Source organism: Corvus moneduloides, chromosome 17, assembly GCF_009650955.1.
Source record: "Corvus moneduloides isolate bCorMon1 chromosome 17, bCorMon1.pri, whole genome shotgun sequence".
NCBI classification, from domain to species: domain Eukaryota; kingdom Metazoa; phylum Chordata; class Aves; order Passeriformes; family Corvidae; genus Corvus; species Corvus moneduloides.
Genome location: NC_045492.1, coordinates 9,088,582 through 9,109,660, shown reverse-complemented (window position 1 = coordinate 9,109,660; position 21,079 = coordinate 9,088,582). Strand labels below are relative to the sequence as shown.

Sequence of the window (21,079 nt, the reverse complement as noted above, 5' to 3'; positions counted from 1 at the left end):
GTAGGTCATTTATTTCAGCAGACTCCCTTGTACTCTTGAGATATGAAAAAAAAAATAAAATAAAAGCACCCTGGGCCAGCCCCCAGGCAAAATAAAAACTCAAGCCAAGAAACTGCAGAAGATTGTCAATGGTGAAGGGGTGAGGGAATCCATACTGAAAGCACCACACTGAAATGAAGCCCTTCCATTTGCAAAGGAAGGAACCATCTCCTTCATCCCAGTCTGCTGCAAACTCAGATAAACTCAAAAAGAATCCAAAGGGTGAGATCTTGTCTTACTGAGCAGAAAACTGAAATGAAAATGACTTGGAGCTTTAATGATGAGCTGGGGGAGAGAGACGAAGCTGCCTGAGCCAGAAGCAATGTCAGAGGAGAACCTCTGTAGCCCACACAAGGCAGGTCACCCCTGGGTGTCTCCTGAAAATGGAGAGAAATGGAAATGTTCATATTTTAAAGTTTTTTTCCTATTTTTTTCTGGCTCTTACATTTAAGACATTTCAGAGTAGAAATAATTTTCTCTCCCTGCTAGCAATTACTGGACTGATTCCATGCCTTTTGAAGATAATACTTTGTGTGTAGTTGAAAAGAAGAAAGTGTTGGACTAGCATCTTTCTTGTTCGTTTTTTTTCATTCTGAAGATTTGAAAACACAATTGTGAAAGTCTCCATCCTTTGTCCACTCTCCTTCAAGAGGAAGAGATTACAACAAATGTGCACACAAACTGATTTTCCCTGGCTGCCATTTGAGGAGTACACTCGAGCTGGTGTTGTGTCATTACGTGTACTTTCTCCTGTCTCCTTCTCTGTGCTAATTCAACCTGCTCTTCGAACACACTTCTTTTGCACTCTTGTCTAACCACTGATTTGTCTGTTTTCCTTTGTTCCAGGATTTGATTTGATGGAAGCTTTTGGCTTGGTAGAGAAGGAATATTCCTCCATTAAAGGCGTAGCCATGGAGCCCTTTATATTCAGTGGTTCCCGCACCTTCACCCTGTTCAGAGACATTCAGCTCACCCAGAGGACCAGGTGGGAGCAGAGCTGCAGCTGTTGCCATCCTCATCCTCAGTCTCATGCCCTGTACATGGTAAAGGAAGGTCATTTTGGGAAGGAATGGTGCAGCCCCGCTGGCAGCTTCCAAATGAAATGATAAATACGACGAGCTAAATCAAACCACTGGTAGATTGAAAAAACAGCCAGAGGGTTTTTACTTAATGTATTAATAAATAAACACCTGACTTTCCTCAAGATGAGTTGTCATGCAGAAATTAAGGGGACACAATAGTATTTATTATACATTTGTAGAGCCCAACATTTTCACAGTGCTGTTTTTGGTTTCCCCAAAATCACTTTTTTCCAGCTTTTTAGTTGCTGTGATGGACATGAGGATCCTGTCGCATATGGACACTGCACCAGCCTTTAAGCATTCTGTCCACAGCCACCTGCACTTCAGTGATGGCAGTTTGAGGTCACATTTTCATCTTCAATCCCTTCTCCCAGACATCTCTGGTTTGGAGAGAGATCTTTGCTTTAGAAAATATCACTCTTGTGGCTGCTCTCTGCAGCCTGGGCTGCATTGGTGAGAGGGAATAACCACTGGCTCTGGGTTGTGGCTTGACCCCATTCCGTTGCAAATGAAGCTTCTCCACAGGGTCCCGAGTGAGCCAGGCAGCTCCCATGACCTCATTCCTTTTTTATGATTATGAATCAGGAGTGATCTGACTCCTAACATTCATTGCTACTTTGTTTAAAGCCTAATTACTGAGCCACTGACTCCGCTTAATCTTTGTTAAAGAAGCAAAGCTGCTTAGAGTAAACAGAGTCAGGGAGATTCAGAGAAGCCTTTGGTCTGAATACTCAGAAAATGATGGGCAAATCCTTTTGTTCAGCTCTTATAGATGCCTTTCCAAGGACACCACCCCTTCAGAAAGCGAGAGAGAAAGAAAAAACTTGTATTATTTATGAATCATTCCTGAAAAGATGTCTGATGGGCTGTGTTTATGCTGTGCCAATGTGTCCTGTTTCAGATTGGAGGCGTGTTTCAGGCAAAACCAATTTGACCTTCCTTTATTGCTTTGTATCCTCTCACTGCTGCCAAGCCTAAATCCTGCAGCAGGGATGTGGGGACCCAGAGGGGGCTTTTTTGTAGGCTCAGTGCTTATCCCTGAAGGGCATTTACACTGATTTAGGATAATAGAATCATTAAGGTTGGAAGAATCACTGAGTCCAGCCATTAACCTAATGCTGCCAGGTGTGCCACTAAACCATGTCCCTAAGCCAAGAGTTTTGTGCCAAGGTTTAAAGATTCACCCCATGATGCATGGCAACCATTCCTCCTTCTTGAAGAGGAGACCTGGGTGAACCTGGCAGGGATGTTTCGTAGGCCTCCATTAGTCTCTCTTGTGAAAAGCATTAAGGCTGCACTCACTGAGGCAGCTCTGGCAGTGATGGATTGACACCAACTGCTCCTGGAGGACTGAGCATCCTCCAGCCATGAGGAGAAGGCCCCCATGAGTGCTCATCACTCAGCACAGACTTCAGCAGGTCCAGGCTCTTTCTGGACATATCACCATCAACTCCCGGGAGCAAAGCTTTTCCAGGCCCCCCTGCCCAGCAAACACACTGGGTGAGGCCGCAGGATGTTGCCTGGTGATTTAAATCACCGATGTTCCCTTGGTTTGTGTCATTCCAGTGATGTCCACCTGTTTGCCGTCCCACCCGAGCACACCATCATCATCCTCCTGCGCCTCCTGCCCGACACCCCCAAGGAGCCCTTTGCCGTGTGGCAGGTCACAGACGAGGACTTCCAGCCTCTCCTGGGTGTTAACCTTGACCGTAAGCTTTCTTGCTAAATACATTAAATTCGGGTGTTTCCATACATTTTGCAAGCAGCAGAACTCACTTGGATAATTTTAATGGTTTCCTTGCTCAGCAGCAGTTTCTTGGGAAGCTTTGTTGTGGCTGCCAACCTGACATTTAAAACAAGGCCCAGTGCAATTAAAAGACATGTTTTCATTTTTATTCTACTTGTAACATATTCTTTATTTTTACATATTTTTTTCTGTTGTTTAAAAGCATTTCTTGATAACATAGGAAATCTTCCACCATGTTTAAGCCTAATTATTTACTATTTTATATGTGTGTGAAATCAACTTCTCTTTTAACTCCAAGCTGTTTTCTGTCCTATTTTCCCTGTAGCCAGTAAGAAATCCTTGATCTATTTCAATCATGACTACAAGGCTGATTTACAGGAAGTCTCCTTTGACCAGCAGGAAGTGAAGAAGATATTCTATGGGAGCTTTCATAAGGTCCTTGTCAAGAGAGGGGGAAATGTGGCTCATGATCTCACTCTGCTCTGGGAGTGTTTTGCCAGCAATGTGTGTTGTTCAAAGTGAGGAGTGATTATCCAAATGCTTTGCATCCTGGTTTCCAGGGAAATGGCCAACCTCTTTGATATGCTGAAATTCATAATTGTAAAGAATTTAAGTGGATCTCATGATCAAAATGTGATCGCCACATATTGATTTTTCCCTTTTCCCCCAGACTCCAAAAATTGAGGTGTTTTTTAGGTCTTTATAATCAGAAAAAATTGAAAAAAATTTTTTTTTTTTTAGAATTTAGAATTTTGGTAACCATTTAGTTCTGGATGAAAGGAAAAGAGAATCCAGCCTTAAGAGAAAGCCACTTTATCACTCATAACAGGGTGGAGGTTTTGGCTGTGTCCTCATAGCAAAGGTGTTGCACCCAAATGAGCGATGAGCCCCTCCTGTGGGTATCTGTGGTCAGGTTCATTACTCAGCTGCAGAAAGCTTCTCCCAAGGAGAGTTGTGGGCATCAACAAGGGAAAGCACATACTAAAACTTATTCCTGAGCCCCCTCAATCCATTCACTCATTAAAAACACCCCACCCGTGCCAGCAGCAGGCTGCAGATGGGACAGAAGGTGTTACTGTCGGTAGGAGACCCCCTCATCCCACCACGGAGCTCCAACACCCCTTTTTCCACCTGCTGCCCAGGTGCACGTGGCCGTGAGCCACTTTAAGGTCAAGCTCTATGTGGACTGCAAGAAAATAGCAGAGAAACCCATCAACACCCTCGGCAGCATCTCCACCGCCGGCTTCATCATGCTGGGAAAAGTGACCAGGACCAGAGGGCCCCGCAGCGGCTCCGTGCCGGTGAGTCCTGGGAAGCGCTGCTGGAGCTGGCTGGGGCGGGCACACGGGCAGGAGTGCTGTGTCACATCACGCTCACTGAACACCTCCAACACTGCTGTGATGCACGGCTGTGTCCTGATCCCACTGATCCCTGGGGTTTTAATGAGCTTTCCCAGCACAGGGAGAGCATTTTTGTCCTTCTCAGCTCCTGCCTTGGTGTGGGGACCGTGATGGGGGGCAGCAGCATGAGTGTGTCCCAGAGGAGCCTTCTGCTGGCTGCATCCCCTGGGGTTGGGGAAGCACAGCACTGAGATGCTGAAGCAGACAGGAGGGTTGGGGAATTGCTTCTGCAAGGAAAGTTGTGCACATCAACCCACACGGGGTGATGTCGGGAAATGCTGGTCAGTATTTACTCAGTAAATACTCAGTCAGTATTTACTTGTTTCCTAAATAAATTCTGTGCAATTTGATCACAAGCCTGTGGCCATCAAGGCAGGAATCTATGCTTCCCTTGTCCCTCCCAAATTCTCCCTGCTACCACCTTAACTAGACAGGTCTGGCCAAATAATGAACAGCCTTGTGCCGTCCCTACTGCTGTTGCCTTTCAAGCACAGCAACATTTCACATCTTCCACAGCTCTGCTGCCCTTGAGAAGACACAGTGCCTCATTACTGGTTATCATGGAACCTTATTTAATTTAAGAAATCTTTAAATGCCACTTGATCTGCTGGGCTCATCTGTATCCGTAGGGTGTCTGTCACCCTCCCTGGGCTGTACAGCTCGCTCCTTGTTAAATGCATGGAGTGAAAGAAAAAAAAAAGAGAAGAGAAATGGTGCTGAGGAAAGAAAAGTTAATCTCTGCCTCGTTATTTTGTTTGGCTTTGTGCAGTTTGTGCTTTTCTGTTAATCAGAATGGGAAGATGTGGCTGCTGTGAGGGAGGCAGTGAAAGACCAGTTGGGGTTTCTGGGAGGGGATCACATCTGCCCTGGGAAATGCTGCTGCCACATTTACTCTTCTCTCCATACCCCCAAGGGGAGCAAATCAAAGTTTGCTTTCATGTTGTGGTGGTGCTGATGCCCAATTAGTTGAGAACCTGGTGCTATTGCAGGGCTGTGAGTAAATTGGAGACTTGCTGTGAAGCTGCTTTGTTGACTTGCTTAGCAAGACAGAGACCTGAGGGCTTGTGGAACGCTCAGTCTGGGCATAGTTTTCATGTTGTGGCTTTTTTGGGGCACAGTTATAATTGGGACCACACACAAGAGTCCTGTCAAATCATCCCTGAAGATTATTTTTATCACTTGAACTTCATAAGATTTGGTGACGGGTGGTGGGAGCCAGTGCTACTTTCTTATCAAACTCTCTTTTTTTCCCCCCAGTTCCAGCTGCAGTCTCTGAAGATCTTGTGCAGCAGTGTAGGGGCAGAGCAGGACAGGTGCTGTGATCTCCCTGCAGTGGTAAGACAAGGGGCACACTCTGCTCATTGACAGGAAGCTGGGGAGGATGGGACAAGTCCATGGCACTGAAGTGATGCTGCAAATGGTTTTGATAGACTCAAGAGGGAAAGCATTTTTCCCCCTCTTCTCTTGGGAATAACCCCAGCATGTTTCTTGATGAAGTAAACAAAACTATATTTGCTTCAAAAAGAGTGAAAACTTCAAATTCCTGTGCAGTGCTTGTTTCTCCTGTCACAACCTCATCCAGGAGCCCTGGCAGTCCTACAGCTTTGCTGCCATCTCATGAGGCACAGCATCCCCCACTCTTCCTTTCACTTCTCAACACAGAGAGCTGCTATGTGGGGTGTATAAATATGTAGAAAGGAGAAAATTATCTTCCAATATGTGTTTTGCATATTGCAGGCAGGGCTAGTTCATAGGGTTTTTGTCTAAACTTGTAATTCAACAGAAAAAATAAAGCATTCGATTGCTCACAAAAATCTCTCAGTGGAATAGAAAAAAAATCTGCTTTTCTTCAAGTAAAAGACTGAATTTTGAAACACTGAGTGAGCCATCCTGCTCTTGCTGTGCAGCTGCTCATGATTGTTTTTGGCTTGATTTCATTTCAGAGGGATGAGGACACCTGCCCTACCTTGGCTCCTGCCTGTTCTTGCTCTTCTGGGCGCCCAGGCTTGCCAGGACCCCCAGGGCCCCCTGTAAGTTCACCCTCCCACCCCGTGTGTTGCATGTGCTGGTGTTGCTTCATTTTTTGTGGCATGTTGGGCATGTGGATCACACTCCTGGGGCTCTGGGAGGTTTTAGAATCACAGAATCGTTCAGGTTGGAAAAGATCCTAAAGATCATTGAGTCCACCCATTAATCAGGGCCACCAAGCCCAGCACTAAACCATGTCCCCAAGTGCCACATCTACCCCTTTTAAATCCCTGTAGGGGTGGTGACTTCACCCCTGCCCTGAGCAGCCTGTGCCAGGGCTTGACAACCCTTTTGGTGAAGAAATTTTATCCTCATGTCTAATCTAGACCTCCCCTGGTGCAACTTGAGGCCATTTCCTCTCATCCTAACTCAAGGAGCTTTTCCAGGGCAAGGCTGAGAGTTTCCCTTTGGAATTTGGATGGTGATGAAATGGGGAGATGGAGAGTTGGCAGCACAACAGCTGCAGCTGGGAACAGGCTGAGCAGCTCCTGGTGCCACATTAATCCTCTTAGGAGAGGAGGACGGGTCACCCTCAGTGTCTGCAGAGATTTCATCTCATGGATTGGAGGCTCTGAAACTCTCTGTGAATTTAAAGAAAAAACAACTCACCAAAAAAATCTTCCTGTCTGGATCCTGTTGGAGTCTTGTAAGTGTCTGTGTGGGTGGACAGTGCAAAGAGAAAGGGGAGACTTTGCTATCCTGTCTGTCCCCAAAGCTCTCTTTCTGAATGTCACTCGCAAGAAAACCCTGAAGAAATGAGGGGGAAGAGAAAACAGTCATTACATATGCAGTATGCTCAGGAAAAAGGGCATAAATTCTGCCCTATCCATTATGGATGCAGGAAAGCTGTCATGGGCTTAAATCACAGGAGAAAATATTCCTGTTAAACACTAGGGAACAGTTATAAAAAAAATTGCTTTTTGAAAATTTGGGGGAAAACATTTGATTTGCACAAACCAGCTGAAACCTGACAGACAGCCTGTCCAGAGCACCTCAGTTCAATCACTCCAGGTGCTTTTCTTCTGGAAAATAACCATTATGGAAACATTTGCCTCCTTTTTCAAGTGAAAAGGTCTGGGATAACCTCCTGCATTGACCTGTGGTTTAGCTGTGAGTTCAGTTCTGTGAGAGGAAAGTGCCTCATTGCAGAGTAATTACTTGCTCATTCCGGTGGAAGTTTAATTAACAGCACACTCCACTGTCACAGTCTGTTCCAATATCCTAAGTGCATAATTACCAGCTTGCATTGCCCTGTGGTTTAAGCATCTCCACAGACAACTCCTTAAAGAGCAGGACTCTTTAAAGCATTAGAGGAAATCAGGTTTTGACACATAACCTTCTCCTCACACCACTGAACCCCTGGTAATTTGCTGCAGTTACAACAGCACTCACTGCTATTTTTAAAACTCCAGTTAGCAGGACATGTCCCACCTTGTATTTATCACTGTCCTTAATGAGTGTTTCTGACCAGATCCAGCTGGCTTCTGGAATGAGTTTCTGAACACTTCTGAAAGCACTTTTCCCAAAGTCCCCTGCCTGTGCTTCTCAATTCAAATCCATGTTTTTATTGGATTCAAGAATAGCAATGTTCAGATTAAGATGTCAAAATTCACACACAATGAGTTCATGCCAGAAGGTTGATTTCTTCTCCACACCCAGTGTCAGGCAGAGGCAGAGCTAAGCCAGGTCTCCCAGAGCCAGGTGCTGTCCCTGATCTCAGCACGTGTCTCTTCTCTGGGATGGAGAATATAAAACCCAACAGAGTCTCAGAGGGGTGTGGATGTGAGCACCCCTTTTTTTCCTTCTCAATGTGTTCCCATGCCCATATGAGATGTCGTCTCAGCATGGATCCACTGAGGGAGTTGGAGGGAGCTGAAACAGGTTGGAACTTCCTCTCTCCCTGCTGGGAGTGAGTGCTGTGTTCCCAAGGCTGGTCATGGAGGGGCTGTGCTGTTCCTTTCTTCTTCCCTTTCCTGCATTTCCTGGACAACTCAACTAATTTTCTTCTTGTCTCTATTTGGTGTGAGCTCTGTGGGGCAGGAAACATCTTTCACTGTGGGGCAGTGAAATGCACAAAGTTCTGTCCCCCAGGCTCCTCATTACAGTGCAGTAAATATGATGATGTTCTTTGTGTCCCACTGGCAGGGCAGCCCTGGGAGGAGAGGACCTCAGGGGGAGCAGGGAGAGCCAGGACCCAAGGTGAGTCCTTAGGCTGGAGATTATCTCACTGCACCAAGCTGAGTCCAAACAGAGTCTTAACAACACATCGCGGAGGATGGGATCACTTATCATTAACTAAATGCTCAGCTGGGCTTTGGAAATTGAGATCATGAGCCCAGTTGTGCTGAATTAATGCACTGTACATGGTCAGCAATGCCCTCTGAGAGCAGCTGTGCTGGGACAGGGTCAGGCTTTGCACTGTGCTTGTTGTTGCTGCCAAGCCTCCGGAGCAGACACATTGGTACTGCCCTGGGGCTGAGCAGCATGAGGAGCTGAGCACGGGGAATAGCTGGGTCTGAATCCCCCAGCCCTGGGGATGGGAGCAAGCCCTGGTGCAAGTGTTCACAGCACATGGATCAGCACAGGGCAGAACCAGAGCAGCCCGCTGGTGCCATTTTTTGGGATTACATCTGGGAAAGCAGCATGGCTACAGGGGAAAGGTCTGAGGGAAGGAGTGAGAATGGATACAGATCACAGCAGTGGGCTAAGGAACGTTTCCCTTTGCTCTCTGACTACATTGAATAACAGGAATAACTGCTTGGAAAGGTGAATCGTGCTCTGCAAAGCACCCTTTGCAGCTTTGCTGTCTGCTTCCATGAAAGATGAACCAAAATCTTGGATCTAAAATACAAAGGCAGCTGAGGTTACCGGAGATGTCCTTAGTGCCCCAATTTCATCTCGAATCCCGTAGATGGTTCATGCTGACCCAGCTCAAGCAGTGCAGCCCATGAGGACAGCAGGCACTGACCACTTCCCTTCCCTATGATTGTTTCCTTGTCTTTGGTTTCAGGGTGAACCAGGCCCACCTGGACAAGTAGGACCAGCGGGTCCCAGTGGCCAACAAGGCTCTCCAGGTTCCCAAGGAATCACAGTTCAGGGCCCTGTGGTATGTGACCTCTTCCATTGCCTTTTTTTTTTGTCACTCGCTCTTTGCAGTTAGAACCTGTCTCAGAAATGGGTATCAATACTGTGATTTATGTATTTACATCACCCTCACTAACAGCTGAACAGCTGCAGAGGGAGAGATGACAATCAATGAGTTTTATGCTGATGAGGCCCTGCACTTAATCATTCTGGCCAAAGCTTGTTTTTGTCCAGACTCTCCTTAACGGGCTTTTGTTGAAAGCAGCCCAGTGGGGTCCCTTCCAACTCAGGATATCCTATGAATATTCAGGCATTTTGCTTTCCAGCGATCATCACTGCTTGGCAGGGAGTAGTGGCAAGGACTGCCACATGTTTGGGATGGCAGAAATCCCCGTGCACATGCTGTGGCTGTAAATTACCCTGGAACACTGCAGGGAGCAGGAACAACCCAGGACGTGGATGTGGAGCAGCAGGATGCTCTTTGCCTTAAAGCGTTCTGCCACACACCCAACTGTGTGCTTCTGTTTTTATCCAAGGGACCACCAGGAATTAAAGGAGAGAAAGGAGACACTGGAATCCCTGGCATGCAGGTAATGGTAAACACCACTCCTTCTACTTGTCCCGAAGATTTTCCCTTTTTTTCTGAGTGACTACTTGAGGGAAGTCTGAAAAGTTGTTGCTGTTGTCTGCTTGGGAACTGTGATTTTGGAGTGTCATCACTTTCCCAAGGGAAACTGAGTCACTTGGTGTAAGAAAGATAAACCTACCTGGAAGCTAGATATGATGGAATTAAAACTGGGACAACAGTCCTTGCTCTGTTTAATGAATAAATCTGTTTCTTCTTTGACATTTTTCTTCTGTCCTCTGTTACAAGATGAATTAGGGCAGTGATAATCAGATGCTGACTTTACCCAGCCATTCTGATTTACAGGGCATTCCTGGTGTGCAGGGAGCTCCAGGCAGGGATGGACTTCAAGGCGCAAAGGTAAAACACTTCACCCCTGAGGTTTTATGTGAGGTTGCCTAAAAATCTGCTGGGAGTGTCCCAGCAGAGACCCAAAACATCCCAATGCACTCAGTGTAGAAGTGAATGGTCTTTTCAAAAAGCCAGAGGGACTGGGGAAAAAAAATGGGATCATTTCAAGTTTGGCCAAATTTGAGCAGGTGCCACCCTTCTTCCTGCTCGACAGATGCTTTTTTTACCCATCTGTAGCAAGTTCCTGTTAAAAGCAGCACATGGAAAAACATCTCACTGCCTATGAGGTCTCTTAGAATCCTCTCATTAGTAAATGACTGGATTTGGTTTTGCAGGGTGTGAGGGGACTAGAAGGCACAGCTGGACCTCCAGGACCTCCTGGACCAAGGGTGAGTACTCGCTGTGAGTGATGCACATCAAAATCTGTTCCTCAGCAGAGTTTCGTGGTTTCACCTGAAAGTGTCAGGGCAAACCCCCTTCGCAGGGTACCATGGGGAACACCTGGCACATTGTGCAGGAGCCCCCTTTCCCTGCCACTCTCAGTGTGAGAAGAAAATTCTTGGCTTCCTCTGGCAAGTCCTGAGGAAGCTTCATCCCAGCGCGGAGATTCTTGTTTTGCTATTTTCACTTTCCTGACACTACTGCTTTCCAACTGCTGGTTGAGTTGGAGGTGATTTGGCTTGCTAGACCGAAATCAGCAGGAGCTGGAGGATGCAGGCAGTGTGAAAGGTTTCCCCCCACATCACTGCCAGTATCTGCTGCCAGGGCTGGAGCAGAACTTTGAGATCTGTTGATTTACAGCTGTTAATTGGAAGGCACCACAGGAACAGTTCATTTTACTTGGGAAACTGAACCAAATTTGGGTTTAGTTGATGGCTGGTGGACCTGATAAGTTACTGATTCTCACAGCTGAATCTCACATCTGAGTATCACTGCTGAATTATAAGGAATTTGGCAGTAGTTGTGCTAAGTTATTTATGGGAGCCAAGGTTGAATTCAGCTCGTAACTTTGACTTGTTCATCCTGGGAAGATGTGGAGCTGGCAGGGTTGAACCTCAGCTTTTTCAATATGAGGAAAGCACTGTCATCTTCAGAGCAGGCTCTGCAAGCTGTTCTGGTGCTGCCTTGAAAACTTTTCTCATTTTCACTGTTCAGAAAAGTTGCTAATATCTACTGAGTTTAAATGTAATAGCTGGAAAATTCTAAAAGAAAGTATTTCTGCTAGTTGTGTTTGGCTAATTTTTTTCTTCCCTTTATGGCTCCAAAAGGCACAGAAACTTCACAAAGAGGAGATGAATGACCACAGAAGGTGCTTCCCACTCTCTAAGCTGCTGTTAATGTTGTAAAGTATTAGAGGCCAGCACAGGTTTTAAAGGAAAAAGAAAACAACCATGTGGTATTGGGAGGCTGAAGAAAAGGGTTGTGCTCTAGGCTATGTCTAAATCTGAATATGTAATGAAGGATCAAAAGCCTGTAGAGTATAAACTGCATTGCAGTTTGTTGGTAAAACTCAGCTTTGCTGGCTTGGCCATAGTTGAGATGGGGATGGGAAATGATGTGAACGTAACTCACACACACAATGTGCTTTTAACAGTGGGCTCGTGGCTGGACAGGAAACTTAAGGCTACTGTTCCCTTGCTTGAGTCCTCTAAACTCACACTGCTGGAGGCCCTGTAGCCCTTGAACAGAAAAAGAAGTTTGGAAATAACTGGATTTTTAATGTCTGCAGGGTTTCCAAGGAGCAACAGGCACCCGAGGCAGCAGTGGCGAGAAGGGACCTCCGGGTGATGTTGGGCCAACAGTAGGTTTCTGCTTTTGGGTCTCAAAGAAGGCCAAGGCATGGAATAATTGAATGGAAATGAGCTGTTCCCACAGCAGCTCTCCCTCAGAGTCTAAAGGATGCTTTAAATTCACACTCATCCTTCCTAAGGCAATGTCTGGGCAGTCAAAGCCCAGGCTACTAATCTGTTGATAAAACATTCAACAAATCCCACCTCCCTTCGCCCTCTGTAGATTCACCTGCTACACAAAATCTAAACAAATTTCTGGTGTAAGCTTCTAGAATAAAGCAAGAGAGTCACTCCTGAGCTATAGCAGCCAGCATTGGGCTTGTAGGTGAAACCCCAGATCTAAATGTCGCAGGTATTTCTTCTCTTCAGATGTTAAAAACCACCTGCCCAGTTGGGAAATCTGTTTGAAGATCACAGCTGAGAAATTTCTGCTCCCCTGCAGATGGTGCTTATCCCACTGCTCCAGTTACTGATTTATTATTATTTTTCTATAATAACAAAGTGTTCCTATAACTTAAAGCTCTTACAAGCACTGCCAGAAGGAAACAACAAGAGTGTGAGAAACAAACTTTGTGCTCCATGTCCCACTAATGTAACCCACACCCCCACTGAAAGTCTTTGTTTCTTTTCTGTTCTTCCATGCCTTAACTTATTTATTTTTAATTTTTTTTCCCTATAGGGACTGCCAGGTCCAAAAGGAGAAAGAGGAGAGAAAGTGAGTTTTTCTGGTGCCAGGTGACACTGTCAGTTCATCCTACACTCAAAAGAGTGGGTGTGGTAACCTGAATTGCAACCTTTGCTTACAAATACAAGCCAGACCTCTCCAGTGATGACTGTACCTATTGCTTGTTGCCTTTCCTTTCACCTGCAGGGGCTGGGCTGGTGGGATATAAATAATCCCACAGCAGTCAGGAGCTCCTTAGTATCATTTGTAGTAATGAAGCAGAAATGTCAAACGCAAATCTATTCTTTGCTGAGAAGGAAAAAGTCCAAACCCACTTTGTTCTCGTTTAATGTGTTGCAAAAGGGAACTCATCTGCAATAATCATTGTCTGTGCCCCAGTACAGAACCCTGGCAGTCAGGACATCCACACTACCTTGGAAGGTTATTTTGTTGGGAAAAGAAGTTTTTCAGGTTTTTCTCATCCTGACTTCTGGTTAAATTAAAATGCCATGTCTTTCTAGGAGTCATTGCCAAGATTGATTTATGCAAATTTGTCTTCAGACAGGGATGAGGTGCTTTTGTCTCAAGTTAATGCCTCAGAATTATAATTTTTAAGACCATTCTCCTTCCGATCCCACCAGCTTTTCTTTTTCTAGACTTTTCTTCACATTGGAACTTTCAATTTCCCCCTCCCTTGGGTGTTGCACCAAGCAGTTTTTTAAGCCTGGATTATCTGCACTGTGATCCAGCCAGAGATGTATGTTTTATTAACAGTTCTGGAAGTACATGCATTAGGTATGAATTTTCAGTCAGTGTTTATTTTTAAGCAGGTTTTTGCATTTTTATCACTTTTCCCTGCTTTACTAAAACTTTCTAGAGGGCCCCTTATACATGATTTATTCAAAATACAGGAAGAATCAATATTCATAGAAGATGGAGTCAAAGATAGGACATTGTAATATCTGATCATACTAAATATTTTACATATCACAGAACACTGAGTTATAGACTTAGCATCTTTTCTGATAAAATTTGAGGGTGAAATTTGCTCTCCGTTTTTTGGTAATTATTTAGATTCAGTCTGGGCCTTTTGATGTGCAGGAGAAAAGCAATTATTGATGTTTCCAATTTCAATTTTCTGGTTTCAGAGCTTCGTGATAAATAAATAGAGCTGCATTTCACAGTAACTAATATCTCTGGAATGCAAGCTGAGAAAATGAATGGGCTGAAAGCTATCATGCATTAGGATATCGATCCTTTCTAAAAGATATTAATACTTCCTTTTTTTCTTAATTAAAAAAAAAAAATACTTCATTTTAGGGGGAGCCACAGTCTTTGGCCACAATTTACCAGCTCGTTAGCCAGGCTTGTGAGCGGATGATTCAGAGTGAGTACAACCAGCCCAACTCCCGAGTGCGTTCATGTGGTGATAGGACAAGGGGGACTGGCTTTAAGCTGGAAGATTAGATTTATATCAGATATAAAATTGTTCCCTGTGAGGGTGGGGAGGCCCTGGCACAGGGTGCCCAGAGAAGCTGTGGTTGCCCCATCCCTGGAAGTGTCCAAGGCCAGGTTGGATGGGGCTTGGAGCAACCTGGGACAGTGGAAGGTGTCCCTGCCCGTGGCTGGGGGGTGGAATGAGATGAGCTTTAATGTCCCTTCTAAGTCAAACCATCCTGTGAGTCTGTGATCCTGTGATCCACTCTCCAGCAGTGGAAAACCAGAGGAGAGACAGCCTGAAGCTGTAGTGATCCCAGGAGCTCCACCACCCTGTGGCCTGCTGAGCACCACAGATAGCACATGTCCCATCTCAGGCTCTAAGCCCTACTTTGGCTTTAGCAGGTGGCATTAGCACAGAGAAGACCTGTGAAATATTTATTTGCAAAACCCTCTGGTGTTTTGCAAAGCCTCCTTTATTTCTTAAATGGAGAAGCTTGAAACTAATTTGAGAGAAATTATTATTTCAGTGATATGTGCTGATTCCTCCCAAGATGAGGCAGTTTTGTAAAGCTCCTGTGCTGTGATGTGCGAAGAGAAGCAGTGGCTTGTCCAAGGTCAGGCAGCAAAGTCATCACTCAGCTGCCCATCTTCATCTTCTGCCTTTCTCAGTTGGGACTGACAGCTTTTTAGCACTAGCTGATCATTTTGAGTACCTTTTTAGACAAAATCCTTTGATTTTTATGTCTCTTCTGAATTTCTCAGCCAAGGAAACATTTTTTTTCTGTCTTGCCTTCTCAGCTCATGTGTTGAAGTTTGATTCATTCATACATGAACATGCAAGGAAACCAGTTCCCATTTGGGAGGAAAGGTTAAAACCAGGAGAACCAGGACCACCAGGTCCTCCAGGCCCACCTGGGAGCAGTGGAGAAAAAGGAGAAAATGGCATCCCTGGACAGCCAGGCAAAGATGGGTATCCAGGAGAGAGAGGTATGGACAGAAGTGTTCATAAACATTTTTCACTGTATCTTTGATACTTTAACTAAACATCTCAGTGCCTCAAGCAGTAATGTAAAGGTAATCCATGATATTATCTAATTTCATTGCTGTTTTCCTTTTGGACTTCTCAGTTCTAGGAAGAGACACCCAAGTTATAAATCTCAACGAGTAGGGAGAAGCCAGATGGAGCCCACTCTATCTTCAAGCTCTGCATTGACGGAAAGGCCAGTTTGGCACCATTTGTAGGGTTGGGGGGCATGGAGAGTTTAATTTTAGAGGGCAGGAGGTTTTTCCTATAGAAAGACAAAAGAAGCAGCCTTTTGGGTGAACACATGGTGGTGGAACAGATCGGCTTTGGGCAGAAACGAGAAGTGTTGGAAAACGCTGATGGAGGGCATGAGGCAACTGAAGCAATCTTTAAAGGGGAAGCAAGTTTCTGGAGCAGTAGTTTCAACAATGAAAGACTCAGATGTGACTAAAGAAATAGATTAATGAAATCTCAGAATTGGCCTCAGTTACTGGACACAAATGAGTGAAAGGTGGGAAGATGTTTTGCTTGGATTTGCAGATGATGTTTGTCAGCGGCTCAAGTAATTGTTCATCAAAATAAAAAGTAAAACATTGGTTTGAGCAGTGTCCTAACACCTCGGAGTAACTGGAAATGTTCTGTTTAACTCCTTCCTCCTGCAGTAATCAGTCCTAGCTGGTATCTGCAGAGTTTATCAAAATGTCACTTCAGAGAAAAGGGAATAACAACCTGCAGATTTTTCCAGCCTGCCGAGCAGGAGATGGGAGAAGATGAATTTCAATGAAAATGTCCACCTGAAGGACATGGCTGATCGAAATATTTTCATCTTAAAACAATGAAAAATCATATTTCGTCAAAATGTACCTGTTTTCTCTGAGAGGTACTGGTTTCATGAGTAATTTAACATGAAAACAGCAATCCTGGCTAACCAGCACCTGGTCAAAGAGACAGCTCAGCTTTGTGATTTGTCTGATGCGCATGAAGGGCACAGAGGTGGACCTGACCCTCAGGCTGGTGCAGTAACACTACTGCTATGAATTTCTCTGTGAAAAATGTTCATTCCCACCCCTCTTGGGCTGCAAATCAGTGCTGTGTGGATCAAAGAAATCAATGTCCTGTTGGTCACAGCAAGAGTAGGTGCCCGGACTGAATGAAAGCAGATGGACGTTTCTCAGTGTTGCCAAGGGCTGTGACTCCACTTTGACACGTGGGGAGACTGCAGGAGCCTCAATGCAGGGTTAAATTTGAAATACAGTGAAGCAACACTTATCTCTTATTTGTGAATAGGTGCCCCAGGGCCCAAAGGAGAGAAAGGGATGTCTGGAGCCAGTGAGGAAGGGAGCCAAGGACCCAGAGGCAGAACAGGTAGAGTGACCACAACCTCTATTTATTGATCCAGCAAGGCCATGTGATGGCCACCAGCTCTCAGATTCAAAGCATCATGCAGCTGAAGGAGCACTGTGGTGGGGTTGGACTGACCTTCCCACCACAGCCCTGCTGGCAGCATCCTTGGTTCCTCTCTGCTAAGATGCAAGAGATTACTCCAGGCAGCTTCTTCCCTCTGGTACCCATTCCCAGGGGATGATGTATTTTAAGGACCTGAGACACATCCAGGCAGTTTTAGTTTTGCTGCCTTTTTGCATGCAAGACCAGATGCTCAGGAGACAGAAGCTCTGAAAATTCAGCTCGTGGAACATAAGGGTTTGTGAGTAATCTGTGAGGATTTGGTGTACTCCTCCACCCTGATCCCTGCTACTTGGGGTCTGTGGGAAGTTTTCCACTGGCATAACAAACCAGGCACTGTCAAAAGAGTGTGGTCAAACACATTCTTCATTTCATTTTCTATAGCTGAGATGTGAGACACAAAACCCAATGACTCTGGGATGGATCCTGGGGTTAAGGTGATTCTCTGCATTAACGTGTAGGTGGATTTTGTGTTCTCATAACCAGGCTCCAGTTTTAGCCAAGCTGGGCACCCTTAAGGTCAAGATTACTGGGATTCAGTTACTGGGATTCAGAACATGTTTTCCGACAGGCAGGTCCTATTTGTCCACCAAAATGAGGAAGCCATGCTCAGAAAATTACCTGCCATGTAGGATGGAGGAAAATACAGAAGAGGTATCACACTGCTAAAGCAGATGTGCTACAGCTTACAGTGCTTCTCCTTCTGCAGGCCCTCCAGGAGAAGTTGTGCAGGGAAAACCAGGTCCGAAGGGTTACCCTGGGAATGCCGGTCCTCCAGGTTTCCCTGGTGCCAGAGGGCAGCCTGGGCAGCCTGGGTATCCAGGGGGCTGTGATATCTCTGGATGTTATGAGGCCGACAGAAGAGGTAAGTCCTGACTATGTCAGTACAGAAGTTATGATTTTATGGCTGGTCTCTGGTTACTTCTCTTCAGCCAGGCAGAGATCTCTGTTCATCCTTCAGGCACCATCAGTGCTGCAAAGCCTCCTCTGAAAAGCAGTCAGGGTGATTCCCATGCAATCCACATGGATAAAAGCCAGCTCCATGGGCTGTTCCTCAGCCATCTTTCAGGGATTAACACATAACTGCAGCAGTAGTCAGGCAGGTGGGGAGTGATCATGGGGAATCAGTTCTTCATGTCCCCAGCAATGTTTCCATGGGGGATGGAGCGAGGAACAATTCCTCAGTTCCTACATTTACATTTCATGGAGGCTCAGTGGTACAAAGACCTGGGCGATGAAGAAATTCACTGGCATGGAATAAAAGGTTTACAAGGGAAAGGGATTAATTCTGTGCCATTCCTTCTCAGACCCTGACACTGATTTATTCATTTGCTCAGTGGCTTCATCCTTTCCACACACAGGTTTTGTCCCCTGATGGCTGGGGCGGAGGCAGCTGAAGACATTGCTTTTCCCTGGAAATCTCTGGAAGAAAACTCCACACGCTCCAAAAGAAGCAGCAACCCGAATAGCAGATGTGTTATGTTTTTTTAATGCTCCATCATTTCTGTATGGACAAGTCAATCAAACTCCACAGCCACAGCCTTTGTCTGGGGGAGCCATCTGTCTGCACAACTGCAGTGCTCCAACTCACATCGCACGTCCCACAGCAAGAAAAAAGGCACAGCTGGACACTCAGGCTGACAGACTTGCAAGAAGAAGAAATAGTGTATTGAAATGCTCAGAAATAACAAATAATTTCTGCCTGTTTGTCTGATTGTGGTTTCTCTATGTCCATTGTTGTTCTGTGTCCCCAGCACAGAGAAGAATAGCACCTCATGACCAAAGAGGCAAATCCACTGGAGTAAAGCTGCATTTTCTGCTGGCTGCCAAGGTAACAAAGTCTAGCACCATCTTGGCTCTTTCTGCTTTTGGCAGAATGCTGATGGTTTCCTTGCAGGGGTGTTTTGTACACCAACATTGCAGCCAGAAATCACCTCACTGTGATGTGGCAAACCACTGTTCCACTCCTTCTCTGGGGCTTGGTAACTCAGGCAAAGCCTTACATGAGTCACAAACGTGTGCTGAGAGGAGCTGGAGATTAACCTACTGCCTTTTCCATGTCTCTCTCCTGCAGGCTGAGTAGCTACTTTACATTTTATCAGGTGGAATACTGAATAGCTCCGAGTCTGGCTTTTACCCATATGACATGGAAGTAATTGTCATGTTACACTCCTTTCCTTGCCATCAGGTGAGATGTGTCTGCAACAAACCATGCAGATACGGAGAAAAATGTTCCTCCTTCTTTGCAAACACTGCTTCAGGCTGTGCTGGATCACTGCCTATAACCTGCCCCTGCTTCAGAAACAAACCTTCCTGAGCTCTGATTTAAACCCTAACCCTACAGCAGAGGGGCACAAAAAGTATCAGTACAGGTTTTTCAAAGCTGTTAAGAGGTAAAAAATGGAGCATCATGCACATTCCTGTGTATTTCTTCTGGATGTGTAATTCCTGCAGTTACATGCAGGCTGGCAGCCTGGGTGTTCATATGGCTACAGCCAACCTTTGAGCTGCAAATGTATCACATTTAGAAAGCAGATTGCCACATCAATACCAAGGAGAAGAGGTTTACCTTAGGAGAATTGAGTTTTTTAGACAATGAGTCCAAACATTATGTCTTCCTGTGATTAAGGAAAAATCCTATAGAGCTAAGAAAATCTGCTAAAGGAACATTGGAACATGTCAGACTCTTGTGGGAGCCACCCTGCAACAAAAGTGAGATAAAATATGGTTACTGCATCCTGTAAGTATTTAAAGTAGTCCTTGGCTTTACATGTGTTCATTCTCTAGAAACTCCCAAGAATTAATATTTTCAGTATGACATACATTCCCTTTGGAGAATACAGGAAAATGCACAGAAATGCTGCTCTGATAGAAGTAACATTTCTGTTCACTGTGGAGCTCTCCAGACTTGTCTTGCCATATAAAATGGAAACCTTTCAGCTCAGATGAAGAGTTGTTGCAGACAGAGCTCCAGTCAGAAGAAAAAGGAGAGGTCAAAGGAGCTGGAGGTTCCAGCACAGCAGGAACACAGTGTTTGGAAGAGACACATTCACAGGAACACCCTGCACAGGTGTTGGGAGTTGAGGTGTTGTGTGACCTGTTGATACAGGTCAAAGAGCTTTGGAACTGTGCTTTACCTATTCCTTGGAAAAAAAAACCCAACAAACAAAGCAAACCTGCATTAAGTTGGTTCAGAATGGTTCTGAATTTAGCACTGAGTGTGAACTCCAAAGCTGTGATAACTGGCAGGTGAAAGCAGTGGGCAGCAAAGGCAGGGAGGTAAAAGGAGTGCCTGCAGAGCAGACCTGAAGATTATTACCATGAAATGGTCACAAAGTGGGGAAGGTGAGCAGTGCAGTGAGGAATATCTGCATTTGCAGGTAATTACTCTTCTTTTCTGACTTAAGCCAGTGCAGCCAAATTCCCAGTTCTGAACTTGCTGTTCTGCCTCTTCAAATTAGTGACTGCAGGTGATTTGAGACAGAGCTCCTTTATGTTTCTTTATCAACTGTTTTTGAAAATTGCTCACGTTCCCTCACTGCCTGTCTTGGGATTTGATCTATTTTGATAGAATTTCAAGTAACATTTGCTTTTGTCTGATTATTTCAGATACAACAGGAAGGGTCAGGCTTTAACACAATTGGGTCCCAGCAGGGCTATTGATTAGGAGACAGACAACCTGCACAAACAATTTGCCCATTTATCTTCCTAAATTTTGTCCCATGAGTAGTTTTATTTACTTGAAATCAAGGATATTTAGTCCATGAAGTGTCACAGAGCCTGTGCCAGAGCTTTGTAACCCAATTCCTTGAGCCAAAGAGCTTTTCTGCTGGGAGATTTTGGGCACTGAGAGTTTGACCCACCTGGTGTAGGTGGATTCTGGCAGAGGCTGAGAACCTTTCAGTGACAGATATTTTTGCTAGAGCATCTTTTTGAGGTGTTACCTCTGTCTCAGGAGTAAGATATAACCACAGGAGTAACCAGCAATGCTGTTAACAAGGCAGCAGAGATTGTTATGCCTTTTCTCCATGACTCAACAGCTTGGCTGGACCAGAATTAAAGGACTGGAAACAAAAAGATATCCTGGGAGAGGAGGAAAGGTCTCATTGATGGATATCACTGCAGTGGGGGAGGGCCAGGTGGGACCATTGAGCCAGGTGGGGATGTTATGGGGGTGGCTTTCTAAGGACTGGGCATGAATCTTGCATCTCACAGCTGCATCTCTCTGCTTGTCTGTCTCTACACCAGTGAATTTCCTTGAGTCCAGTTTCTTGATAAATGTCTAGAGAAACTTATCCAAAAGGGAGGTGTTACAAGCTATGTGGATTAGCTCATCGGGGA

General features: G+C 45.3%; 1 protein-coding gene across 2 annotated transcripts in view; it reads left to right on the top strand.

Moving 5' to 3' along the window:
* Positions 1–19,940, top strand: part of COL20A1 (collagen type XX alpha 1 chain) — a 53,312-nt gene extending 33,372 nt beyond the window's left edge. For both annotated transcript variants that reach the window (XM_032127207.1, XM_032127206.1), the window contains 18 exons: positions 886–1,024; positions 2,688–2,830; positions 3,194–3,303; positions 4,011–4,169; positions 5,526–5,603; positions 6,212–6,298; positions 8,442–8,495; positions 9,307–9,402; positions 9,917–9,970; positions 10,312–10,365; positions 10,692–10,745; positions 12,086–12,157; positions 12,826–12,861; positions 14,131–14,197; positions 15,049–15,237; positions 16,562–16,639; positions 17,448–17,603; positions 18,100–19,940. In XM_032127207.1, the coding sequence (XP_031983098.1) occupies positions 886–1,024; positions 2,688–2,830; positions 3,194–3,303; positions 4,011–4,169; positions 5,526–5,603; positions 6,212–6,298; positions 8,442–8,495; positions 9,307–9,402; positions 9,917–9,970; positions 10,312–10,365; positions 10,692–10,745; positions 12,086–12,157; positions 12,826–12,861; positions 14,131–14,197; positions 15,049–15,237; positions 16,562–16,639; positions 17,448–17,603; positions 18,100–18,113 (1,640 nt within the window). In that variant the 3' untranslated portion in view covers positions 18,114–19,940. The remainder of the gene's footprint in view (positions 1–885; positions 1,025–2,687; positions 2,831–3,193; positions 3,304–4,010; positions 4,170–5,525; positions 5,604–6,211; positions 6,299–8,441; positions 8,496–9,306; positions 9,403–9,916; positions 9,971–10,311; positions 10,366–10,691; positions 10,746–12,085; positions 12,158–12,825; positions 12,862–14,130; positions 14,198–15,048; positions 15,238–16,561; positions 16,640–17,447; positions 17,604–18,099) is intronic.
* Positions 19,941–21,079: the final 1,139 nt, after the last annotated feature.